This window comes from Anastrepha obliqua, chromosome 6, assembly GCF_027943255.1.
Source record: "Anastrepha obliqua isolate idAnaObli1 chromosome 6, idAnaObli1_1.0, whole genome shotgun sequence".
NCBI lineage: Eukaryota > Metazoa > Arthropoda > Insecta > Diptera > Tephritidae > Anastrepha > Anastrepha obliqua.
This window is the reverse complement of record NC_072897.1, coordinates 68,818,083-68,840,137: the sequence shown is the minus strand read 5'-3', so window position 1 is coordinate 68,840,137 and position 22,055 is coordinate 68,818,083. Positions and strand designations below refer to the sequence as shown.

Below are 22,055 nucleotides of genomic sequence, written 5' to 3'. Positions count from 1 at the left end.
AACACTGTTTAGGTTATGGCCGTTGTTGGCAGCGCAGCTGAGATATAGAACGTGCTAGGGTGAAATCTGACAACCATTTTTTGATCTTTTAATTAAATAAAATAGTAAAGAAAGCTGATTGTTCAATTTGTGAAGTATTTGGGCGAGAATCTGATCATTTTTTGTTGTTATGTTACCTTCTTTGAGAATTTCAGCAAAACATGATTTTCTTGTTTTCTCAGCATTGGTTTGAGTAACTTTATTTAAAGTATGGATAACCTTATTATTACGATTTGGCAATCGTTGCTTATCACGATTTTTTTGCAATTCCTTCGCGACTATACATCTCATGTAATTAGCGAGATATTTTTCTCCGCAGGTTCAACATTTTGGATTTTGGTCTGACGGTTTTTTACATTCAGATGTCCTATGATTTCCACTGCACTTTACACATTTTGGAGTTTTGTTACAGTAGTTCTTAGTGTGACCAAATGCTTGAGAACTATTACACTGGGGAATCAGATTTGAGTCTTTAACGGGTTCAAGAACAACAATTGAGTGGAGAACATGGTTTATTTTGTAAATCTTGTAGATGTGTATATTCACTTGAATCAAAAGTATCCATAAACATATTTAAAGGTTCTTTACTTTTCCATTTTAGCTTGGTGGCGGTATTTAAAGCATTAAAGCTTTGATCACTTAGGTCAGTTATAACTGCTTCAATTTAACAAGTGTTTTTTATCACCATTTTAATTGGTCGCGTTTGCATTTTAGTTACTGACTTAAAGTCGTCACTGTGTGTAATATTTACAATATTTTATAAATATCATTGTTTAAAAATTACTATAAAATAATAGGTTTTAAGCCAATTTTTTTATTGCGATACTTAATTTCTAGTAGTTAGTGTGATTTGATAACATGATGGGCGGAGAACAGGTTCATATTTTTGGTTGCCATTTTTCGCGGCGGAGATTTCAAACACGGGGAGGTCGTTTACAGTGTGCACATCGGATATGAGATATACAGGAAATCTCTCAGCTTTCTATTTCTTTTTTGGTCTTTTATTTTTGTTTAAAATCCAATCGGTTTCTTGAACTAATTCCTCTTCGGCGGCGGAGTGCGAACATTTAACATTATTATTTATTTGAATTTAATCAATCTCGGCTATTAGACATCTCCTACGCTTATTCAATTGCTATTCCTTAAATATCTAAAAATCTTCGATATTGCACAAGTCAATACAAGATCGACTTTTGTATGTCTTCTACAAGCTATTGACAGTCACACTTCTTCAACTTTTTTATTACATAGATGCTTAAGCACTAATCCAGTGGAAGATATAATTATTGAAATTATGTTTACTTCCCTCGCTTATATCCGTTTTAGTTCTATGGCCAAAGCTGCATACTTTAATATTTTAGGAAAGTATGTGCTTTAGATGTTGCGATTAAGGGGGAAGTCTACTGTGAATTTTTCAAAAAATCGATTTTTTTTTATTAGCTTAAAAAATACTTTGAACCCTCTTAAATAAGGTACAATATGTGTTACAGCTGGCTAAATTTTTCTTCGTTGAAATTTCGACCTTTTCCCGAAGCGCTCCAAAGCTCGTACCTGCTAATACTGAAACTTTAAACGCATTTTTCTCGAAACTAAGTTTTTGTATACGGTGTACACGATATCTCGAGTTCTGATAAATGAATCAGCTTAAAAATTTAATTATATATTCTCTGTAATAGTGTCTCTCGTCTGACATAGGATTTTTTTGATATCGTTATTTGTTAAATTGTTATAAACAATAGTAACATCAATTTTAGGCAAAAAAAAAGAAAGAAATTTCAAGAATTTTTTTTTCAACGCCAAAATTTTTTATCGACATAATCCTACGTCAGACGAGAGTCAATACTATGTATATGATAACAATATTTTGTTTTTTTGTTTTAGATCACCGAAACGTAAGATTTCATGTACACCGTTTAGGCACCTAAGAAAAGCGGACCTGCGCTTGCAGAAGTGCCACAGCGTCCATTTTGAATATTTTGACTTAAAATTTTTTTTTCAAAAACTTAAATATATAGTAAAGATAAGAGTTTAAATAGATTTTATGTACGAGCAATATTTTGTTAGAAATAAAATCCGGAAAATAAGCCTGTTTTTTCCCTTGTCACAGTAGACTTCCCCCTTAAGAGGCACCGCTATATCATATACTTCGATTGTTTTATTTGTCTTGTAGAAGAAGATGATGTCAGGTTTGTTGGCAACTGCGGTTTGATTTGTGGATATAAATCTATCCCATTACAGATTAAAATTTGCATTTTCTATTTTCGCCATTGGTTCATATTTAAAATACAAGACTGTAAGAGACCGCGTTTTATCGCAAGTTGTTGGTGAAGGATCTTTGCTATATTGTTATGTCTCATGATATATTCCGGTGGGGCAAATACGCTATTTTCGGCAATTACATGGTAAATTCTTTCACTGTAAATGTCGCAACTTCGGCACCTATCTTCTATTACCTCGCCATGTATCGACCTTCGGAAATTTCTTGTAGGAATACCTCGGTCCTGGATAGCGATTGCGAAACCTTTTATTTCAGAAAAAAATTTTCCTCTTTTTAACCATCACATAATTTTAATACAAGAACCGTGGATGTCCAAAGGACAAATACAGGGCTTGGGAGATATAAAGGGGGGGTCTGTCCTTTATAAAGAGGGATGGGTTCGTCCGCGTACGGGTATCATTATGCCGAAAACGGTCGATTGCATTTAGTTAAGACTATTCTGTTGTAAAGACTTAGCTGCAGCTAAGATAAAGTATCGAGATTTAAAGAGGTAGAGACAATCGTTGTATCGACCTTTTTTCCCTACGACTCTATTATCTCTTCCCCCACGAGGGAGGCTATAGAAGTCGTAAAATACACTGAATCCATGGGATTAGGCCTTATTGTGGGGTGCGATTCAAATTCACAGGACACACTCTGAGGTAGATCAAAATGTAACTTAGGGGAGCTCATGGGCATAATTCTGTCATCTCGCTTAGTTATACACAACGTTATCTCCAGCATGACTTTCGTAACAAGCAGGAGACAGGAAGTGATTGATATAACATTAGCAAACTACAAAATACCACATCATATCACTGGAAAGTACTCGATAAAGGTTGCCGAGGCTACCTTGACGCCAGCAGGCCGAAATCCTCGAAAAGCGGTTTGGTCACGGTATGATGATCTCATTAAAGAGTTTATCCTCGACGTTCCCAATCTCCGGACAATAACTGCCATCAGTTCAGAGAAGAGCTCAGCAAGCTCGTGCAAGGTCCTCCAAAAGGACCGGGCGGCTAAGTTTAACTCACTGCTCAAGCCTGTTGGTACTTATACTGACTCAAAGTCAGATGTGAACGATGTTCTTTTTTTAAACACATTTCCCCAGATGGGATGTACCGAATCATGCTCAAGCGGGGCGGAGAACAACTAATGAAGGTTCTGAAAAGAATCTTTACGGCACGTCTTGCGCACGCTTATGTTCCATAATCGTGGCGTTTGGTGAAGGTTTCATTTGTCCCAAGCCAGGCAAGGACATCTATGCCTTACCACAATGTTTCAGACCTATAAGTCTTACATCGTTTATGCTTATAAGTCTGGAAGGTATGGTCGAGAATCCCATTAGGACGAGGGTTCTAAGTCACAACCCTCTCAATGTCAGACAACACGCTTACCAAAGTGGAAAATCTTGTGAATCGGCTCTACACGAGTGCATCAGCATCGTCGAAATACGGTTGGAAAACAAGAGAGTTCACTCTTAGTGTGTTTGTGGACATTGGAGGAGCTTTTGACAATGCTATCTTTGATTCTATGTGCTCTTCTATCAGAAGGCATGAAGTAGAAGAAATCATTGTCAGATGGATTCACTCTATGCTATCGAAGAGACTGCTTATCAAAGATGGAGGAAGTGATGAAGGAGACAAGGTGGAGGTTAAGAAAGGCTGCCCACAAGGAGGTATAGGTTGGCTGCGGTAGGAAGTATGACGTTTTGATTCCAGATAGAGATCAATGGTTAAGTCCAGAGAACCTACACCGACGGATCCCAAACCAGCGATAGTAGCGGATCTTGATGGTACTTAGGCGAAGGAACAGATGGCTACGGTATTCTTAACGGAAGTCTATGCCATCTTAAATGTAGCATACCAGCTAATTGAGAAAAAGTGGAGGGGTAGTAGTATTGGAATTAGTGACATTCAAGCTGCACTGAGAGCCCTTGCTAACCCACGTTGCTCTTCGAAATTGGTCGGTGAATGTAAGACAAAACACAACAAAGTTTCTCTTATTTGGGTGCCTCGACACTGCGATATTACAGGGAAGGAGTTGACTGATAAACTGGCTGATGAAGGTTCTGCCAGGCCACCACTGGGCCCTGAACCCTTCTTTCCTTCCTGCAGAGTAGCTAAGTGCTTTATGAAAGAACCAAACAGGAAATTAGTCACCTTTCTCCTAAAACTGGTAGGTGTAATCACAAAGAACAACACCTGTGGTCAGAATATGACTACCATGGGAATCATCGACGACCCAATATACCTGTCTTGCCGCGGAGACGAGGACACTGCAGAGCACTTTCCCTGCAGCTGTCCGACATTCTCTAGAATCAGACTTAGGCTATTGCAGTGCGATGTCCTGAGTATGGATAAAGTTCATACTCGTGAATCCAAAATATTCGCAGAAAAAAGACCACCAACCAATTTGCCCGTCTTACCATTCATATTGTATCTATCCTGTCTCTCTATTTCACTGTAATCTATCCCGGCGTAGTACAATAGTCTTCCTGACTGGGTGTATCGACTTCTCCAGCCCCCCACAAATCTAATCTTAATCTAATCTAATCTAACCATAAATTGGATGCTCCATTTCATTTTAAGATTATGGGGTTAAGCACTGTTTGCCTTCCGTGCTGCAATCATTTCTCCTGGGTATTTAACCCCCTCAGGTACTGAGAAATCCAGCTCCATCTGAGCGGGGTAAGGCCATTATCTGCCATAGCGATAGCCTTAAATAAATGAGACTCGCTGCTAAGAAAATAAGAACGTAGCTTTGACGTTTGCGAAAAGTGTACACGTGCTATATTAATTATGCCACTCCTACCAACGTTTCGAGAGAGCGATCTTCTTTCCACGGCGCTTTGAGGGTAGTGGTTCCGGAACTTAAGAAATGTGGTGCGTATAAGCTCCACTTCATTATTCCAAATAAGTAAGTCACAAAAGGAATGGCACAGGTATTAATTGCTTTGCATTTATTTGCACTATTCAGACTCGTGTTCAGCTTTGAAACGTGCCTCAAATATGTTAATGAGGCTTTGCTTTACTAGTGTGTGGTTGATTCTTTAAGTTGCAGAAATCCTAAATATTTATAAGATTCGCTGCTATGTAAGTTGTCTATAATGTCTACTGCGGAATTTTCCTCGGTTTCACCAAGCTGAGCTCTAATCAGATGTATTATTTTGCACTTATCTATTCCAAACTCCATTCCCACGTCATCACTAAAAGCTTTAGTGGCATCTATCAGCTCATAAAGCGTTTGCTTTTTGTTTTCGCAAAGTTTTAATCATTGAGTAAGTAGTAAGATAGAGTCACAATCACTAAATTTTTGGCAAACGGTCATATGGACGCGGTAGGTCGCGTTAGAAAAACAGTAAGGGCGAACCATTGAAACAAGTTCAAGACGCAAGAAATAATGTCTTTGCTCGTATACACAAAAACAAATCGACACAAAGCAAATGCAATGCCGATTTGACTTAGCCTAGGCAATCGTACATACATACAAGGTGAAGTCCAAAATAAACAAGACTAAAGTCATAAAAATGTTTTTGATGTCGTCATCTTTTTAATGGGCTAGTGCGTTGGAAGTTACATCCCTAGCTGACTTCCCGGGAAGGCTTGGTGACATTCGGTCTAGTGGAAGCGAAGTTACTGCGTCTCAAATGTCAGAATGTTTGGGTCATCGGTACAAAAATAAGTTTCGAACAAAGAGCTAATATCAAATTTTGTTTTCAAATCGGTTAATCGTTTACCTAAACATTTGAATTGTTAAAAAAAAGTTTGTGGCGATGATTGTCTATCTCGAGCTAGAGTTCATGAGTGGTTTACACGTTTCAGAGATGGTTGTGAGGACATAAATGACAAAGAACATACTGGACGCCCAAAATCAGTAACCACCGAATACTCCATCGAAATTGTTGTAAATTTATCAAAAATGAATCAAAATCATGGTATAAAATTCATGGAATCGGACTGATCATTTGGGCAAACGAAAGGTTTATGCACGTTTCATTCCGCACAAGTTAACTTAGGACCAAAAATTGCTCAGAATTCAACATTCTAAAGACTCCATTAAAGAGGCGAGGAAAGACGAGAACGTCCTTTACAACATTGTTACTGGTGATGAAACGTGATGTTTCCAACATGAACATGACAACAACAACAACAACTCCAACTCTGCTGTCTGCCCGGCGAAAATTTCGTAAAGGGAGGATGATGAGCTGAACCTTCGCCCGAGCACATCCAATGGTGTGGCCAAGCCATCTTATAGCGAGAAGGCTGCTCAGGAAGGCCATCTGCTGGATTTCGGATTCGGATCTGTCTACAACGGATGTCCTGTCCTACCTACGAAGGGTAGTAACCAGGAAGGAAAGGAAGAGGCTTTTCTTGTGGTGCGAATGGACGAGGCCAGTGTTGATGTCATGGTCTCTCGATGAGTAGCTCAAACTTTGGTTCCTGTAATTACTGTCGCTTGAGGGTGACACAGATTAACTTGCAGCATTCAACAGTGAGAGAGCTCTGGGCCTTAGGGCCGCCTCTGTGACTTCAGCGCGTTGAAAGGGGCCGCGGTATTATAGGAGTTTGAGTAGACCTAGGATCGGTCTTATAATATCATCTCATCTCACTGGGACGGGTCTTGAGCAATTCTGTTACCAAGACCTGGTAGCGGCTGAGGTGTGTTGTAAGGGTAATAGCAGATGGCTGAGGTTTGTGATTTCATCAGGTTAATTTCCTTACGATGCCCTGGAAGCGCCACCATCTGGGAAGACCACTAGTCTCGCGACATTCTGTGAGCGACGCAGTCTGGTCTCATTCTACCCTACGATACAAATGCACAACATACAATCTGGAGCAGCAGCAAATGCAATGAGCGGGCTTTTGGCTGTTCGAGTTTATCGTTCCTCTTGTCTAAACATACACAACAAGCACACACAGCATACGTTTGTTACTGCTAGAAGGCAGGAGGTGATTGATCTCACCTTATCAAATTCAAAACTTGGGTGGTCAATTAGGAACTGGAGAATCCTTGCAGCAGATTCATGCTCGGACCACAGGTATATTGAGTTTCAGTGTGGCGAAGAGGTACAAATACCATTGGCCTCTAGAAACCTCAGAAAAACAGACTGGCAGAAGTTTAGTGGGGTGTTGCGTTGCTTTGACGTGACGCCACCAAGACTTCGGAAAGAACAGGGTACTGAAGTGGCTGTTGAGAAACTCAGCGCTACCTTACTTGAATGTTTTGAATCAGCCGGTCCAATTCGACCTCTCCTTGATCAGACTTCCGTTCCGTGATAGAACCGAGAGCTCCAAGCATTAAGCGGTGGGTTGAGAAAATTTCTAAACCGGGCCCTCAAGACTAATCTTGCTTAAGACTGGGAGCGATACCGTCATTTGCAGAGGAACAACAAGAAGCTGATTCGGGAGTTGAATAGGGCTTCTTGTGGAGGGTTCTGCAGCGGTATTTAATCTCTAAGTGACCCGGCGAAATTGGTTATGATCCTGAAAGGGGATCCAACCGCCAAGCTAGGGTCACTTAGGAAATCTAATGGCTTCTTCACGGAGAAGGAAAGTGAGACACTCAGCTTGATAATGGACACTCACTTTCCAAGTAATCAGATAAGCATTGGCCGGCAATAGCCTTTAACGAAAGAGGGTGTTATCAGAGCTGTTACACCTTCTCGGCGTGACTGGTACGTTGCCAGATCTGTGGTGAATGAGGCCGCCATTGGATATGCCATCGAATCTTTTGGCGGCTAAAAGTCCCCCGGAGCACAAGGCATTCATCCTGCAAGGTTGAATAAAGGCAAAGGGCAGCCCTGCAGTCCTATATACCACGCTTTTGGAGGATGGTGAGGGTCGCCAGGCAGAGTTGACTACACTAGCCCTAAAAGCCTTAGACCCATCAGAATGACCTCTTTCATGCGTCAGGAATCGCCAGGAGTGACTATGCTATGAACATACTTTTTAGATATAGGGGGGGCTTTTGTAAATGCCACTTTGGACGGTATATGCACCTCTGCCAAAGGACGTGTCGTAGATCGGGTGCTAGTGAGTTGGATTCGTTCAATGCGGGCGGAGGAGGATCTTCTTGTGTTATCTTGAGTTAATAGAGGCTGTTCCTAAGGTGGTGTGCTGTCGCCATTGTTCTGGGCCACAGTGATCTACTCACCTCTTTAAATGATGCTGGAGTCTGCACACAAGCATATGCGGACGACGTTGCCTATTTGTTAACGGGCCCTTCGCTTATGAACATCTGTAGAAAAGTGAAGAAAACTCTGGATATGATTGACACTTGATGATGTGCTAATGGGCTGTCGGCACACCCCACCAAAACTGGCATTTTCCTTTTTACCAGATGGAGGAAGCTTGATGGACTCGTTCTTTCTAAGCAAAAAGGGGTCACAATTCAGCTATCCAAAGAAATGAAATGTCTTGTAGTAATTCCAATAGCAATCTTCTGTGGAAGTCACACGTTGAAACATCCAAGGCACTGACAGCTTTCTGCCGGTGCATGGGTGCCTTTAGGAAAACGAGGGGTCGTTCTCATAGCAAGATCCTATGGATCTACACGGCTACGGCAAGACCTATTATCACCTATGCATCAGTGGTATGGATGAGCAGACTCTCTCTCGTGGGAGTCAGGAGGACCTTATCAGGACTACAACGCACTGTGGCCATTTGTCGCACCGGAGCTTTCCCGATTCTTTCAAGCCCGACTTTAGATGCTTTCATCCAAGGAGAGGCATTCAAGGTCATCTGCAGACTTAAACACAATGGGAACTGGTACGGCCCCTCTCCAGCATTGGGCAACAGAGAAAGCATGGACTTCGATCCAATGATTCCCTCCATGCCCCTTGACTGCATGCCATCAAAAGCCATACTTGAAAAGAGATGTGTGGTGCTGCCAGAGGCACAAATGTGGTCAAACTCTGAAGCACTGTTTTCGCATTTTCACGGATGGCTCCAGGACCGAGCACGGCTTCGGCTCTGGTGTCTATGTGGAATCCAGTGGGATAAAACTGCACTTTGTTCTGGGAATGCATGCATCTATGTTTCAAGCGGAGGTATATGCTGTTCAAGAAGCGATCAACTTTGTTGGAGAAAACAAATGGAGAGGCAGATCTATATGTGCCTGCAGCGACAGCCAAGCTGCCCTCATAGCCTAAGACAGCCCCGCAACCCCATCAGGGGTAATCGAGTCCTGTAAATCCAGGCTGAACTATGTCGGTAGACATAATAACCTGATGCTCACATAGGTCGCGGGACTCGTGGATATCGTAGGTAACGAGACCTCTAACTCTTTAGCTAGGATGGGCTCTGAGGCCAACGTCTTTGGCCCGGAGCCCGTTTTGCTACTCCCTTCTGCAGCCATCAAAGCCACGGTTAGCAAATGAGCTACTACAACCCACAAACGAGTTTGGCAGTCTGGGAGAGGCTGCAGAGGCCACTTTCTGTGGGCAAAGTATATGGAAAAGGTAGGCATCTCAGACAGTGTACTCTGCCCAGCTCGTGCGCAGTAGGGTGAGACGGCGGACCACTTCCTCTGCGTCTGTCTCGCCTTTGCCCGAATCAGGCTTAAGGTCTTTGGCACTGATGTGCTAAGAAGCGATGACCTTGGCCCCTTGGAACCACAAGATCTACTCAGAATTCCGCGGAGGTGCGGTAGATTTAAAGAAAATTAAAAGGGAATCCGAGTGCAGTACAATGGACTTAATTGTGTCTGAGTGCTGTACTTGCTAGTTGGACCGAAAAAAAAACAAGCGTCAAAGTGCCGAATAGAAGGCCTCAGACGAGCCACCACCCCAAAAATCGCATGGGTGCTCACTCGTAATTACGATTCCAAGAGAATTGTCCAGAAGGAGTTCGTGCCAACGGGTCAAACCATCAATGCAATTTTCTATCTCGGCGTTTTGAAACGTTTGTTGCATCCCATTCGTTGTATTCTCCCTGAATACCGCACAGGAGGAAGCTGGCGCTTATTGCATGATAATACATCAACTCATCGATCCACTCTTCTGACTGATTTTTTAACTAACCAACACACTCACCGTATTCGACTGATAAGGCTCCCTGTGCCTTCTACCTATTCTGAAAATTGCATTGGCCATGAAAGAAAAACGTTTTGCGTCCGACATCCTGAAGGACGTTCCGGTCAATGACCTGAAACACTCTTTCGAAAATCTTTTAAATCTCCCAAATAGTATATTGAGGTCCCCTCTGGAATAAATACCTCGAAGTTATCAGAACAAAGCTCCTGCCGTTTCTAATTTAGCACAGTTTTGTTTATTTTGGACTTCAGCACAAATTTTTCTGCTATATTTTAATTTTTATCTAAATAATTGTATGTCACATTTATAAAACAAATATTACATATTGCACATCTTAATACTTTTGGAAAACTTATGATTAAACGAATTCTTGTATTTGCAAATGGGATCGTGCGTATGTATATATGTACATTTGCAGATGGTGTACAATGATGTTGCCTATACAAATTAATTAAAATAATAAAAGAAAATAAACGGATGTATGAGCTGGTTTGGCCACTCCGTTGACCTACTCGGGTTCTATTTAAATAGACATTTTCAATAGAAATCCTTAGTGTTTCCCAGCTGCCACCACGAGGAGGTCGAGTTGGGACTTGGCAGCGCTTTTATTATACATTATTTTATATTTTATTATAATATGTTACATTATGAAATATTTTAATATATTTCTCACATTTATGTTTTCAGAAAGCACTGTCTAAGCACTGTGCAAGTGTACGGTAAACGTACTCGTATGTACATATCACTTGGGTGTCCGGGTTCTTTATTGAGCCACTGTATATTCATGCATACATTTGTATGTACGCATTAATGTACCATATTTGATGCTATAGCGAAATTATGATTTGCCTATTTCTGATTTTTGTGGGATTTTTATATAAAACTGGCTGACCCGGCGAGGCAATAAAAAAGCAGATTTTTGATTTTATTAAGTAAATTTTTTTATTAATCAAGTATTTCATGAAGCTGTAATAGATTGTACTCTTCAGTTAAGCACCTTGTGATACACGACATTTTTGTTTTATTATCAGGTGCAAGAACAAACAACGCAGATGGTTTTCCGACCCGTGAACATGCTACATAAGATTGACCATGTGAGAAACATTGATTTTCTAGATTCAGACTACAAACTTTCAAGGAATGGCCTTGTGATTTGTTAATGGCCATGACGAATGTAAGACGGATCGGAAATTGAAGTATTTTAAACTCAAATGGAAGATCGGTTGGGATCATCGGGATCCTCGGAATGAGAACTTCTTCACCTTCGAACTTTCCTTTGAGTATCGTCGCGTAAATCACATTGTTCATCAATTTATTTACCACCAAGCGCGTACCGTTGCAAAGTTTTGGTGGGCTTATGTTTCGAAGCATGATTACTACGGAGCCAACTTTTAGGCGTAAATTGTGCGGTGGTAAGCCAGGCACATCCAAGGAGTTTAAAAATTCAATTGGATAGTTGGTGGCTTCATCTTCATTTGTTACATAGTAAATGGATTTGAATGAATGCATTGTTCCAATGATATATTTTTGAATTATGTAGACATCTACATCTTTATTCTGAGCCGCTAAAATTGCTCGCTCACTCAACCATTCTTTATTTTTGTAGTTATTAATGATGTTTGGGAATACTTTATTGATAAGTTCGTCTTTTGATGAGACAAAGATACAGAAATTCTGAGGAAATGAAATCAATCCGTTCGATTCGTCGTGCTTCTAATGCACGTTTATGCGCCATTGTGCATTCGTCCCAGATGATGATTTTCGATGCTGATAAAACTTTGGCCATTGCTGAGTTTTTGAAATATTACATGTTGGTTCTTCAATTTTTTGAAGATTTAACGGCAATTTTAATGCTAAATAAGCCCTACGGCATCCTTCTAACAATGTGGCTGCTATTCCAGAAGAAGCCACTGCAAGCGCAATGTTGGATCTTGAACGAACAGTGGCTAAAATTACTGACATGAGGAATGTCTTACCATTCCCCCAGGGGCATCAAGGATATATAAACCACCATTTCCATCATCAATTGCCTTCATTAATGTATCATAAACTTCTTTTTGTTGGCGATTCAACAGTGGTACATTCGTTTGAATTACTAAATCTAATTCGTGGTGATCATATTCACGTTCCCGTTCCAACTCTCGATTAAATGCGCAATTCATTTCACGATTTGACGCTGGCATTCCTAACCTGACTAATAAACTACCGCACATAAAGTAACACATGTCTTCGATCAAGAGTAAAGCCCGATTATGTATCTCCTCATTCATCTCAAGATCCGGATTTCTGGAACTGACACAAATTGTATGTAAAATATCTTCTGACATATTATATTATCCTTGTATTTATGCCATAGGTTAGATGGGTTCGATGGAAAGTATGTCGAAATAATGATAGTAAATAATGTGCATATCTGACTTGGAGATGCAGAGATAATGGCTTCAATGATTGTCGTATCCCAATGGGTATCGCTTTCTAGTAAATTGAGTTCTTCACATGCAGCACGATATGTTGGGAATATTGTACCATTAACACTCCGTAGTGACTCAAATGACGTTGGCCCACGCACATTTTCCAGCAACAACCGCAAATAGAAGCATTCATCATTCTTTGGATGATTTGTTTACATACGACCAAGAGCATCAGTAGAACACACATCCGCAATATTTCGTATCCTTCTTGCATTACGACTTTGTCGGGAAGTATTCGATCGCCTTGGTCGCGGCATTTATAATGAGGATTCAAAGAGAATACTGATTACTGTGATTATATATTTTTGAAAAAATTTATATTATAAAATTTTCTACTTAACCACTGACAAAATTACGTTTAGCTGTCATTTGCGTTTTGTTATTCCATATCAGATGCGTTTTTGTTATACCACATTTTATAGTGACTTCACGGAAAGGCGTTCGAAAGGGATAAAGAGTACCCTATGTCCGTCTCCTGGTTCTAAGCTACCTCTCCACCAATTTTCAACCAAATCGGTTCAGCTGTTCTCGAGTTTTAAATAGTGTAACTAACATGACTTTCTTTTATATATACAGATATTTTATTTAAATATTTATGTCGCATAAAAGTGGATAATTTTATGCCTACCATACATTACCATTAAATGTCCTATGTTCTTCTATGGAGGATTTTATTTATCAAGAGATCAAAGATTTGGTTTATATACATACTAGTATGTAACCCCCGAAAATCGGGTGGGCTTTTTTCCCACGGAAAGTAAACAGCATATGTGACACTTTTATATTATGTATTAAAAGTTATGATGATTAGAAAAGTGTATATTTTTATTCATATGTAATATGTAAGAAGTTATGCATATAACATTTTGAAAATTTTTTTCAGTTAAATCAGTAATTTTTTTTTTAAACTACTTCATTATAAACTACATTCAACGTCAAGTTTTCGTTATTGCCCATTTGAACTCGTATATTTTCCCAGGATCTAACCCGGCTTAACGCAACATAAAGTTGGCCGTGAGCAAAGCAATCCTCCTTTAAATGAAGCCCCACCCTTGATAATGTTTGCCCCTGGGCCTTATTTATTGTTATGGCGAAGACTATTATAATGGGAAATTGGCGGCGTTTCAACGTAAAAGGAAGTGTGGTTTCGCTCGGCTGCAAATTTATACGAGGCAATAGAAATCGCCTTCCCTGAGCCTCTCCGCATAACACTTCCGCGTGCAAAAAATTCGGATGCATTTGTTTTATGATAAGTCGTGTGCCATTCACCAATCCTTCTGCTAGGCTTAAATTGCGAATCAACATTATCACTGTTCCAATTTTCAATTGAAGCTTTTGCGGCCGAGTTCCACAAAAATTGAGGGAGTGTAAAAGTTCCACAGGGAATCTTACCTGATCTTGTGAATCTTGTGAAACAATCGTATCAGCGCTGAGATATGTGCGCTCTTGACCAGGTAGCATATTGACTATACTCGAGTTTATGATGGCACATTGATCATTTTTTGGATATAATATGGCTCGGTCTTTTAAATTATCGATTTCTATTATTCCATTATTTGGTTGGAAAATCCAGTCAATGAGGTTTCCGTTTTTTTAAAGAATTTGATCAGGAATTTTTACTCTTGATGCATTGTCTTGCCCTTCGCCGTGTCCTATGCGCAAAAGAAAATTACAATAGTCGGGTTCTTGACTGCGCATATTGATTGTGAGCTTAAATTATTTAAAAAAAATCCACAAAGAGCAACGCTTTAAACAATTACCAACTATGCCAGTTCGCGTACTTCTCGGTACCACAGGCAAAACTTGCCTAAAGTCTCCACCCAGAATAATAATTTTCCCACCAGAAGGCGTCTCATTTTGGTGAATATCGCGCAAAAGATTAAAGAGTTCTTTGCCCATACAATGCTGAAAGAGAGCTGAACAAAGCAAACGTACTCCAGAGAACGTTAAATATAGAGAATTCTCACGAGCTACGAATAGTGTGAATTGTCAAAAATGAAGTCTAACCGCCGCCGGGGTGTGGTGAAACTTTTAACAGACATGTTTTACAGCGATTTCTCCTTTAGCATATTGGCCTTGCACAGTTTTTGGCCTCTGTAGGAAATCAAATTGACGAATAGCCGACGGCATTTTGCAAAGTATTTGCTTGTGCATTTTTATGTTCCCTTGATAAACGAAAATTTATTCAATTTGTATTTTCAGACAAAGGTGATGAAGAAAAAATGATTGAATATTTATTATATGCGCCAACATTTCAAATCAAAGTAACTTTAATATTTTGATTTAATTTAAAAATATTCATTATAAAACGACGTCTCACATTTTGGTATGTGCGTTTTAGTAAATTTAAAACTAAACAAATTTGATGAAAATTTTTACTAATTTTTTGAGTCGAAATTAATTCATAGCATACAAGTGTTTTGGTATATCGACATATGTGTGTATTTACATTTGAATATGCATTTATTTGTTCCTTTGGCAAACCAAATCTTTTTCAATTTACATTTTATTACAGGGAATAATAATATACATACATTTGTATGTATGCATTTTCTAGATAGTATAAAACTTTAAAATAAATAAAGGAAAACTTCAAAGAAACGTATTTGCATGTATGGGACAACTAAGTTCAGTTGTATCCCAGCAAAACCTGCGTGACCGAAACTCTCACACAATTACACTTTTTTGTATGTTACTAACACATATGCACTCGTATTTCTTTGGAAATCGACTTTTTTTTTTATTCTCCGTCACCTTTGGCAAATGTGTAAGCAGTAAGCAAACTTTATTCATATATTTTTTCTCATTTTTGCATCAATAGAAAAAGAAGAAAAGAAAACGACAAGTGGCTGTCAAAGCAAAGAGTCAAAAAGATCAAAGTAGGCCGCGAATCAAATTGTCAACCTTTGGCAAATGTGTAAGCAGTAAGCAAACTTTATTCATATATTTTTTCTCATTTTTGCATCAATAGAAATAGAACAAAAGAAAACGATAAGTGGCTGTCAAAGCAATAAGTCAAAAAGATCGAAGTAGGCCGCGAATCAAATTGTCAAAAAATTGTCATTGATATTCATATTGTGCGCGCAAATTTCGCTCTGAAACGTTATAATTAAAGTTAAAAGTTATAATTATATACAATTATTATACAATATTGTATTGTGGTGTTTTTGTTGTGTTTTGCTGATTAAAAAAGGGGTAAGTACCTATAATGAATAAAAAAACTTTTGCAAATTTAATGAGCTGCGAGAACAGAGAGTGGAGGGCAAGTGCGGAAAAATATTCGCGAATGCTTAGGGTTTGTGATGATAGTGAAATTTTTTTGGAGGAGAGTAGCTCAGACTATTCCAATGTGTCAGTAATGTCCAGTGAAATTAGCGGTAGTGCTCCCGAAAATGATACGGTGGAATGTGATAGTGCGCTTGAAATAAAAAAATGGGCTATAGAAAATAGGGTGTCCCATAATGTAGTTACACATCTACTTCAAGTGCTTAGGAGAATAGGCGTCAAAGATTTGCCCCTGTCAGCTAAAACTCTTTTTAAAACAAATAAAAAAAAAGCTGTGATTCAATCCATTCCAAGTGGGGAATTTTTATATCGCGGTATCCAATACCATTTTAAAATAGGCGCATTTGCTTTTCTTCACGATAAGGATGAAGTACAAATTGACGTAGGCATTGATGGGCTTAAGTTGTATAACAGTTCAAGTAAAGTTTTGTGGCCCATCCTTGGAGCAATCGTTGGCTTTCCAAACGAGTACCCTTTTACCATTGCTTGCTTTTCTGGGACGGAAAAACCGTGGAACGTCAATGATTACTTAAAAGATTTTTGTGAGGAAGTAATTTATTTGAAAGAAAACGGACTTCAAGTGGGATCAAATCCCATAAAGAAAAAGTTTGATATCCGTTTATTTTGCTGTGATACACCTGCCCGTGCCTTTGTCACAGGTGTACAGTCTCACAATGGTAAAAATAGTTGCTCAAAGTGTGATCAAGTAGGAAGTTATGTAAATAAAAGGATTTGCTTTTCGAAAAAAGTTCATAACCTACGCTCTGATGTTTCTTTTAAATATAGAGCAGAACCGGCACATCATAGTTCTACTTTTAGAACTTGCGAAAGCATTTTAGAAAAATCAGGTTTTAAAATGGTGTCGCAATTTCCACTTGATCCAATGCACCTAGTCGATCTTGGTGTAACTAAAAAGTTGACTCAGTTGTTAATGAAGAGAGCTAATGTCACTAAAATTAATGAAAAAATTAATTTTTTGTCAAAATATGTTCCTACAGATTTTGGTCGCGTGTGCAGGGATTTCAATGAAATCAATAATTGGAAATCGACGGAATACAGACAATTTTTATTGTATATTGGAATTTTTGTATTAAAAGACTGTATTGGTAGTGATTTTTACTTTCTCTTCCTCCTATTGCACACTGGAATACGGCTATTATCAAGCCAAAAATCATTAAAAACTGAAGCAGACGTAGCACAGAATATTTTGCAGGAGTTTGTTCATTTGTTTGGGCAAATCTTTGGTGACTATTTAGTTAGTTATAATGTGCATGGGTTTTTGCACATAACAGATTGTGCTAGGCAGTATGGAACTCTTGATAGTTTTTCGGCATATAAGTTTGAAAACTATATGCAATATTTAAAGAAAATCGTTAAAAAGCCAAACAAAATTCTTGAGCAAATACATTTTAGGCTAGAAGAAGGAAATGATGTCGAGAATATTTCAAAAATTGGTCTTTCAAAATTGATCACAAAAAAGAAAAAGATTCCTACTGTTTTAGCAGAAAAGTTGGGCCTGTCAAAATAATAGGTATAGGTGATTATTTAATAGGATACAGTTTTGGCAAATTAGAAAACTATTTTGACCAACCGGTACAATCTGCTCCGGCACTAGGTATAATACTAGGTGATCAATTAGGTAATGAAGAAATAAAAATACCCAAAGAGGACATTGCATACAAATACTTTTGCATACCCCATGAAGGCAAACACTTACTTATACCAGTTCTGCATCACCTTTTCCACGTTTTTGAAAATTAGATTTAACATTTAAAATATTAAGAAATTTGATACTGCTGTTTTTTTATGCTATTATTACAGATATGGAGTTTTTGTTCAGCGAAGAAACCATTGGCATTGAGGCTCAGCAGCCAGTTGGCGACAAGGGTATTTTAAATGCATATATATATATTATATTTATATTGTTAATTTAAACTTAAATTTTTAATGTTTCCCAGCAGTTGAGGAATTGTTAAAAACGGTTTTAACAAACCAAGCAAAACTATTGGAAAACCAGAAAATAGTTATGGACCAATTCTTTCATTTCGGCAAGCGACTAACTAATTTAGAAAACATATTTAATGAAAATGTACGTATTTAGCGGCATACCACTGTCGTATCAAACTATTTATTTACATTCTTATTTTGATAACTATACAGAAAATCGAAGCCAGTGAGCAGCTTACAGAATTTAAGACGGTGCGTGAATGTAAGGTCTTACTCCGCAGGATTCATCATTCTGTTTGTAAAATGACTGGAGAAGAAGTGGATGAAATTCAAACGGAAATATCGTCCACATTACCATTGCAAACGGTAGCTGCAGCTGAAGAATTTGAAAAAAAGCTGCTGCAACAAGAATATGTTGAAGCAATGGTTAGTAAAAAAATAATTTCTTCGTTCTTGTCTAATAGATGTTTTTGTTTTAATTTTTAGAAAACTTTACTTTTGAAAATTAAGGGTCCTGAAACGACTGTTGACGATTTGCTTCGTCAACTTTATAGTGATGAAATGTTGTCGCTTTGCAACTGGGATGGTAGGGGCAACAAGGAAGCATTGTCCCAATATTCTCTTGTTTCGGACATACTTTTTGGTAGGTAAATTTGTACTTTCTTTTGTTTTTGGTTATTCACTTTATTTAAAATTATAATATGGTAAATAACTAGTTCTAAAATTTTGCACAAAAATTAAAAAAAAAATTAACATATATACATATATACACCGCATCTATAACATTGTATCTGTTTTCTTGTTTCAGATATTTTTCAGCTATGCGGACGAACAACTTACGAGAAGAACATTCGTAGGTCAATTGAGCTTAGTCACCACCGTTTTAAGCAGCGAAATTATCGGCAGCGGAATTTAAATCCAAAATAATATTTAACACTTAATATATATAAAAAAGTTATATGTAAATAAATTATTAATTAGAACTAAAAAAAATGTTAAATTAACTATTAATCAATGAATGTATTTACCTTTTGCCTTCGAATATTACAGTTTATACTATTTTCACACTAATTTTGCCTTAATATAATTTTTTAAATATAATTATAATATATATAAAGAAGTAGGTATACTAATAACTAGTAAATAAATAAATTAATAATCAAAAATACTAATCAAATTAAATGTAAACGTACTTTTGTTATTAAAATAGTTTCGTGAAAACACAGTTTCTTAAATATAAGTGTAAATATATTAATAGAGCTAAATAAATGTTATTTACGTTATATTTGTCGTCAATTTGTAAAAGAAAACCATTAAACTAAAACAAAATGAAATAAATATAAAAAAAAAAAAAATTTGTTTGTGATTCGAACCAAGGATTTTGGATTGGAAAGTTGCATTGCTAGCCGCTCGGCTATCGCGCTATGCTGCCGGCGCTGGCCTAAAAGTTATTTTGTTCGTCGCTACGTTTATATGAAACTGGCACTGGCAAACGAATCCATATGTATGAAAGGGATAAAAAATCACACGTACACAAAAAATTTGGCACAATTTTCCCAACGGCCTTAACAAAGTGATTGTAAAGGGGCGGGGCTAGTGACAGTTTAACGACCACGCGTGCAGGTCATGTGCAGGGTAACATGACCACCACTCTTCTTGCTGGGATCTTTATTAAATATAGTGTTGCACGCATATGTGTGCACTGAAACAACATGCCCAGCAAGAAGAGTGGTGGTCATGTTACCCTGCACATGACCTGCACGCGTGGTCGTTAAACTGTCACTAGCCCCGCCCCTTTACAATCACTTTGTTAAGGCCGTTGGGAAAATTGTGCCAAATTTTTTGTGTACGTGTGATTTTTTATCCCTTTCATACATATGGATTCGTTTGCCAGTGCCAGTTTCATATAAACGTAGCGACGAACAAAATAACTTTTAGGCCAGCGGCGACAGCACAGCGCGATAGCCCAGCGGCTAGCAATGTGGGCTTCCGATCCGAAATCCTTGGTTCGAATCACAAAAAAATTTTTTTTTTTTATACATTTATTTCATTTTGTTTTATGATATGTTTATGAGCAGATTTTTTTCATGGTAGAAATACACTCGGTGTTTTGCCATTGCCTGCTGATGGGCGACCGCTATTAAAAAATGTTTTTATTAATTTTGCTTTCACCGAGATTCGAACTGACGTTTTCTCTGTGAATTCTGAATAGCAGTCACGCACCAACCCACTCGGCTACGGCGTTTGTTTACTTTGACTGATTTAAAAATGAGGAAAAATATATGAATGAAATTTGCTTACTGCTTACATATTTGCCAAAGGTTGACAATTTGATTCTCGGCCTACTTTGATATCAAAAAGAGAGAAAAGATATCTTTTTGACTTATGGCTTTGACAGCCACTTGCCGTTTTTTTTGTTTTTTTTTTTTCTATTGATGCAAAAATGAGAAAAAATATATGAATGAAGTTTGCTTACTGCTTACACCTTTTCCAAAGGGGACGGAGCATAAAAAAAAAGTCGATTTCCAAAGAAATACGAGTGCATATGTGTTTGTAACATATAAAAAAGTGTAATTGTGTTAGAGCTTCGGTCACGCAGGTTTTGCTGGGTGTATGCTCACTAGCGAGAGCTCAAAATAAAACGGTAGACTTCTCAAGAAATCCAGCGCGCACTCATAGGCGCTGCGCACATTCATAAGCACAGCATTGTACATATACACATATTTACGTACATATATTGATGCATACATATGTACGAAGCCGCGGGCACTCGACTTGACAAAAATTGAAGATTTATCAAATATTGGCAAATAATTCTACGCGAAATATTCCAATATTGACTATTTTCGAATTGTCGAGAAAATTGGCATATGGGCGGCTCGTTTTATGAATGAAAGTTCTTGCTCTTAGAACTATGAGCTCGAACTTATCAATGAATTTTTTGATGATGAGTTTTTGTTGCACAGTACAATAGTTGAAACTGTTCGGCGCCGCCGCGACTGTTCAGCGCTATGGCAACTAGAATGATGGCCGCTACGCCTGCGTCTATGACTGCATTTTGTTCTTGTAGTCGCTAGGCATAGAATTTTAACTTTGAACGACATACGCATTTTGAGGAATAAAGCGAATGCCCTATGTGTGCGGTTGTATATTAATAAGCATATGTGCATATGTGTATATTAATAAGCATTGTTTTGCTTGAATTCAATATTTATATTTGCATATGCCATCTTCCTGTGTGCCTGGTAATGAAGCGTTTTGTATATAGAATTTTTTGATTTGTTTGAAGGGATATGGGCACCAAGTGTACATACGCACATACAAATATGTACATGAGTATTCAAAAGAAATTTGTTTTAGCATTTGTGAGGCAGGAATTTGATCATTAGGTTATTTACATGAAATATAAGGCGATGCTCGTGAGGTAGGTCATGTTGCTTCAGTGCACACATATGCGTGCAACATATATGTACATATTTAATAAAGATGCAATTGAATTTAGTTGTCCCATATATGCAAATACGTTTCTTTGAAGTTTTCCTTTATTTATTTTAAAGTTTTATACTATCTAGAAAATGCATCCATACAAATGTATGTACATATATTATTATTCCCTGTAATAAAATGTAAATTGAAAAAGATTTGGTTTGCCAAAGGAACAAATAAATGCATGTTCAAATGTAAATACATATGTCGATATACCAAAACACTTGTATGCTATGAATTAATTTCGACTCAAAAAATTAGTAAAAATTTTCATCAAATTTGTTTAGTTTTAAATTTACTAAAACGCACATACCAAAATGTGAGAGGTCGTTTTATAATGTATTTTTTTAAATTAAATCAAAATATTAAAGTTACTTTGATTTGATTTGGCGCATATAATAAATTCAATCATTTTTTCTTCATCACCTTTGTTTGAAAATACAAATTGAATAAATTTTCGTTTACCAAGGGAATATAAAAATGCACAAGCAAATGCCTTGCAAAATGCCGTCGGCATTCGTCAATTTGATTTCATACA

The 22,055-nt window shown here is 37.9% G+C and overlaps 1 protein-coding gene across 2 annotated transcripts; it reads left to right on the top strand.

Annotated features, from left to right (window-relative positions):
- The first annotated feature begins 17,614 nt into the window (after positions 1-17,614).
- Positions 17,615-19,006, top strand: LOC129250015 (uncharacterized). 2 transcript variants are annotated; one of them, XM_054889664.1, is made up of 5 exons: positions 17,615-17,971; positions 18,046-18,173; positions 18,245-18,457; positions 18,518-18,674; positions 18,840-19,006. In XM_054889664.1, exons 1-5 carry the CDS (start codon positions 17,908-17,910, stop codon positions 18,956-18,958), a joined length of 681 nt encoding a protein of 226 aa, XP_054745639.1. In that variant the 5' UTR covers positions 17,615-17,907; the 3' UTR covers positions 18,959-19,006. The 2 variants fall into 2 exon arrangements, with proteins under 2 accessions (XP_054745639.1, XP_054745638.1); XM_054889663.1 differs by having other exon boundaries at positions 18,043-18,173.
- The last annotated feature ends 3,049 nt before the right edge of the window (positions 19,007-22,055 follow it).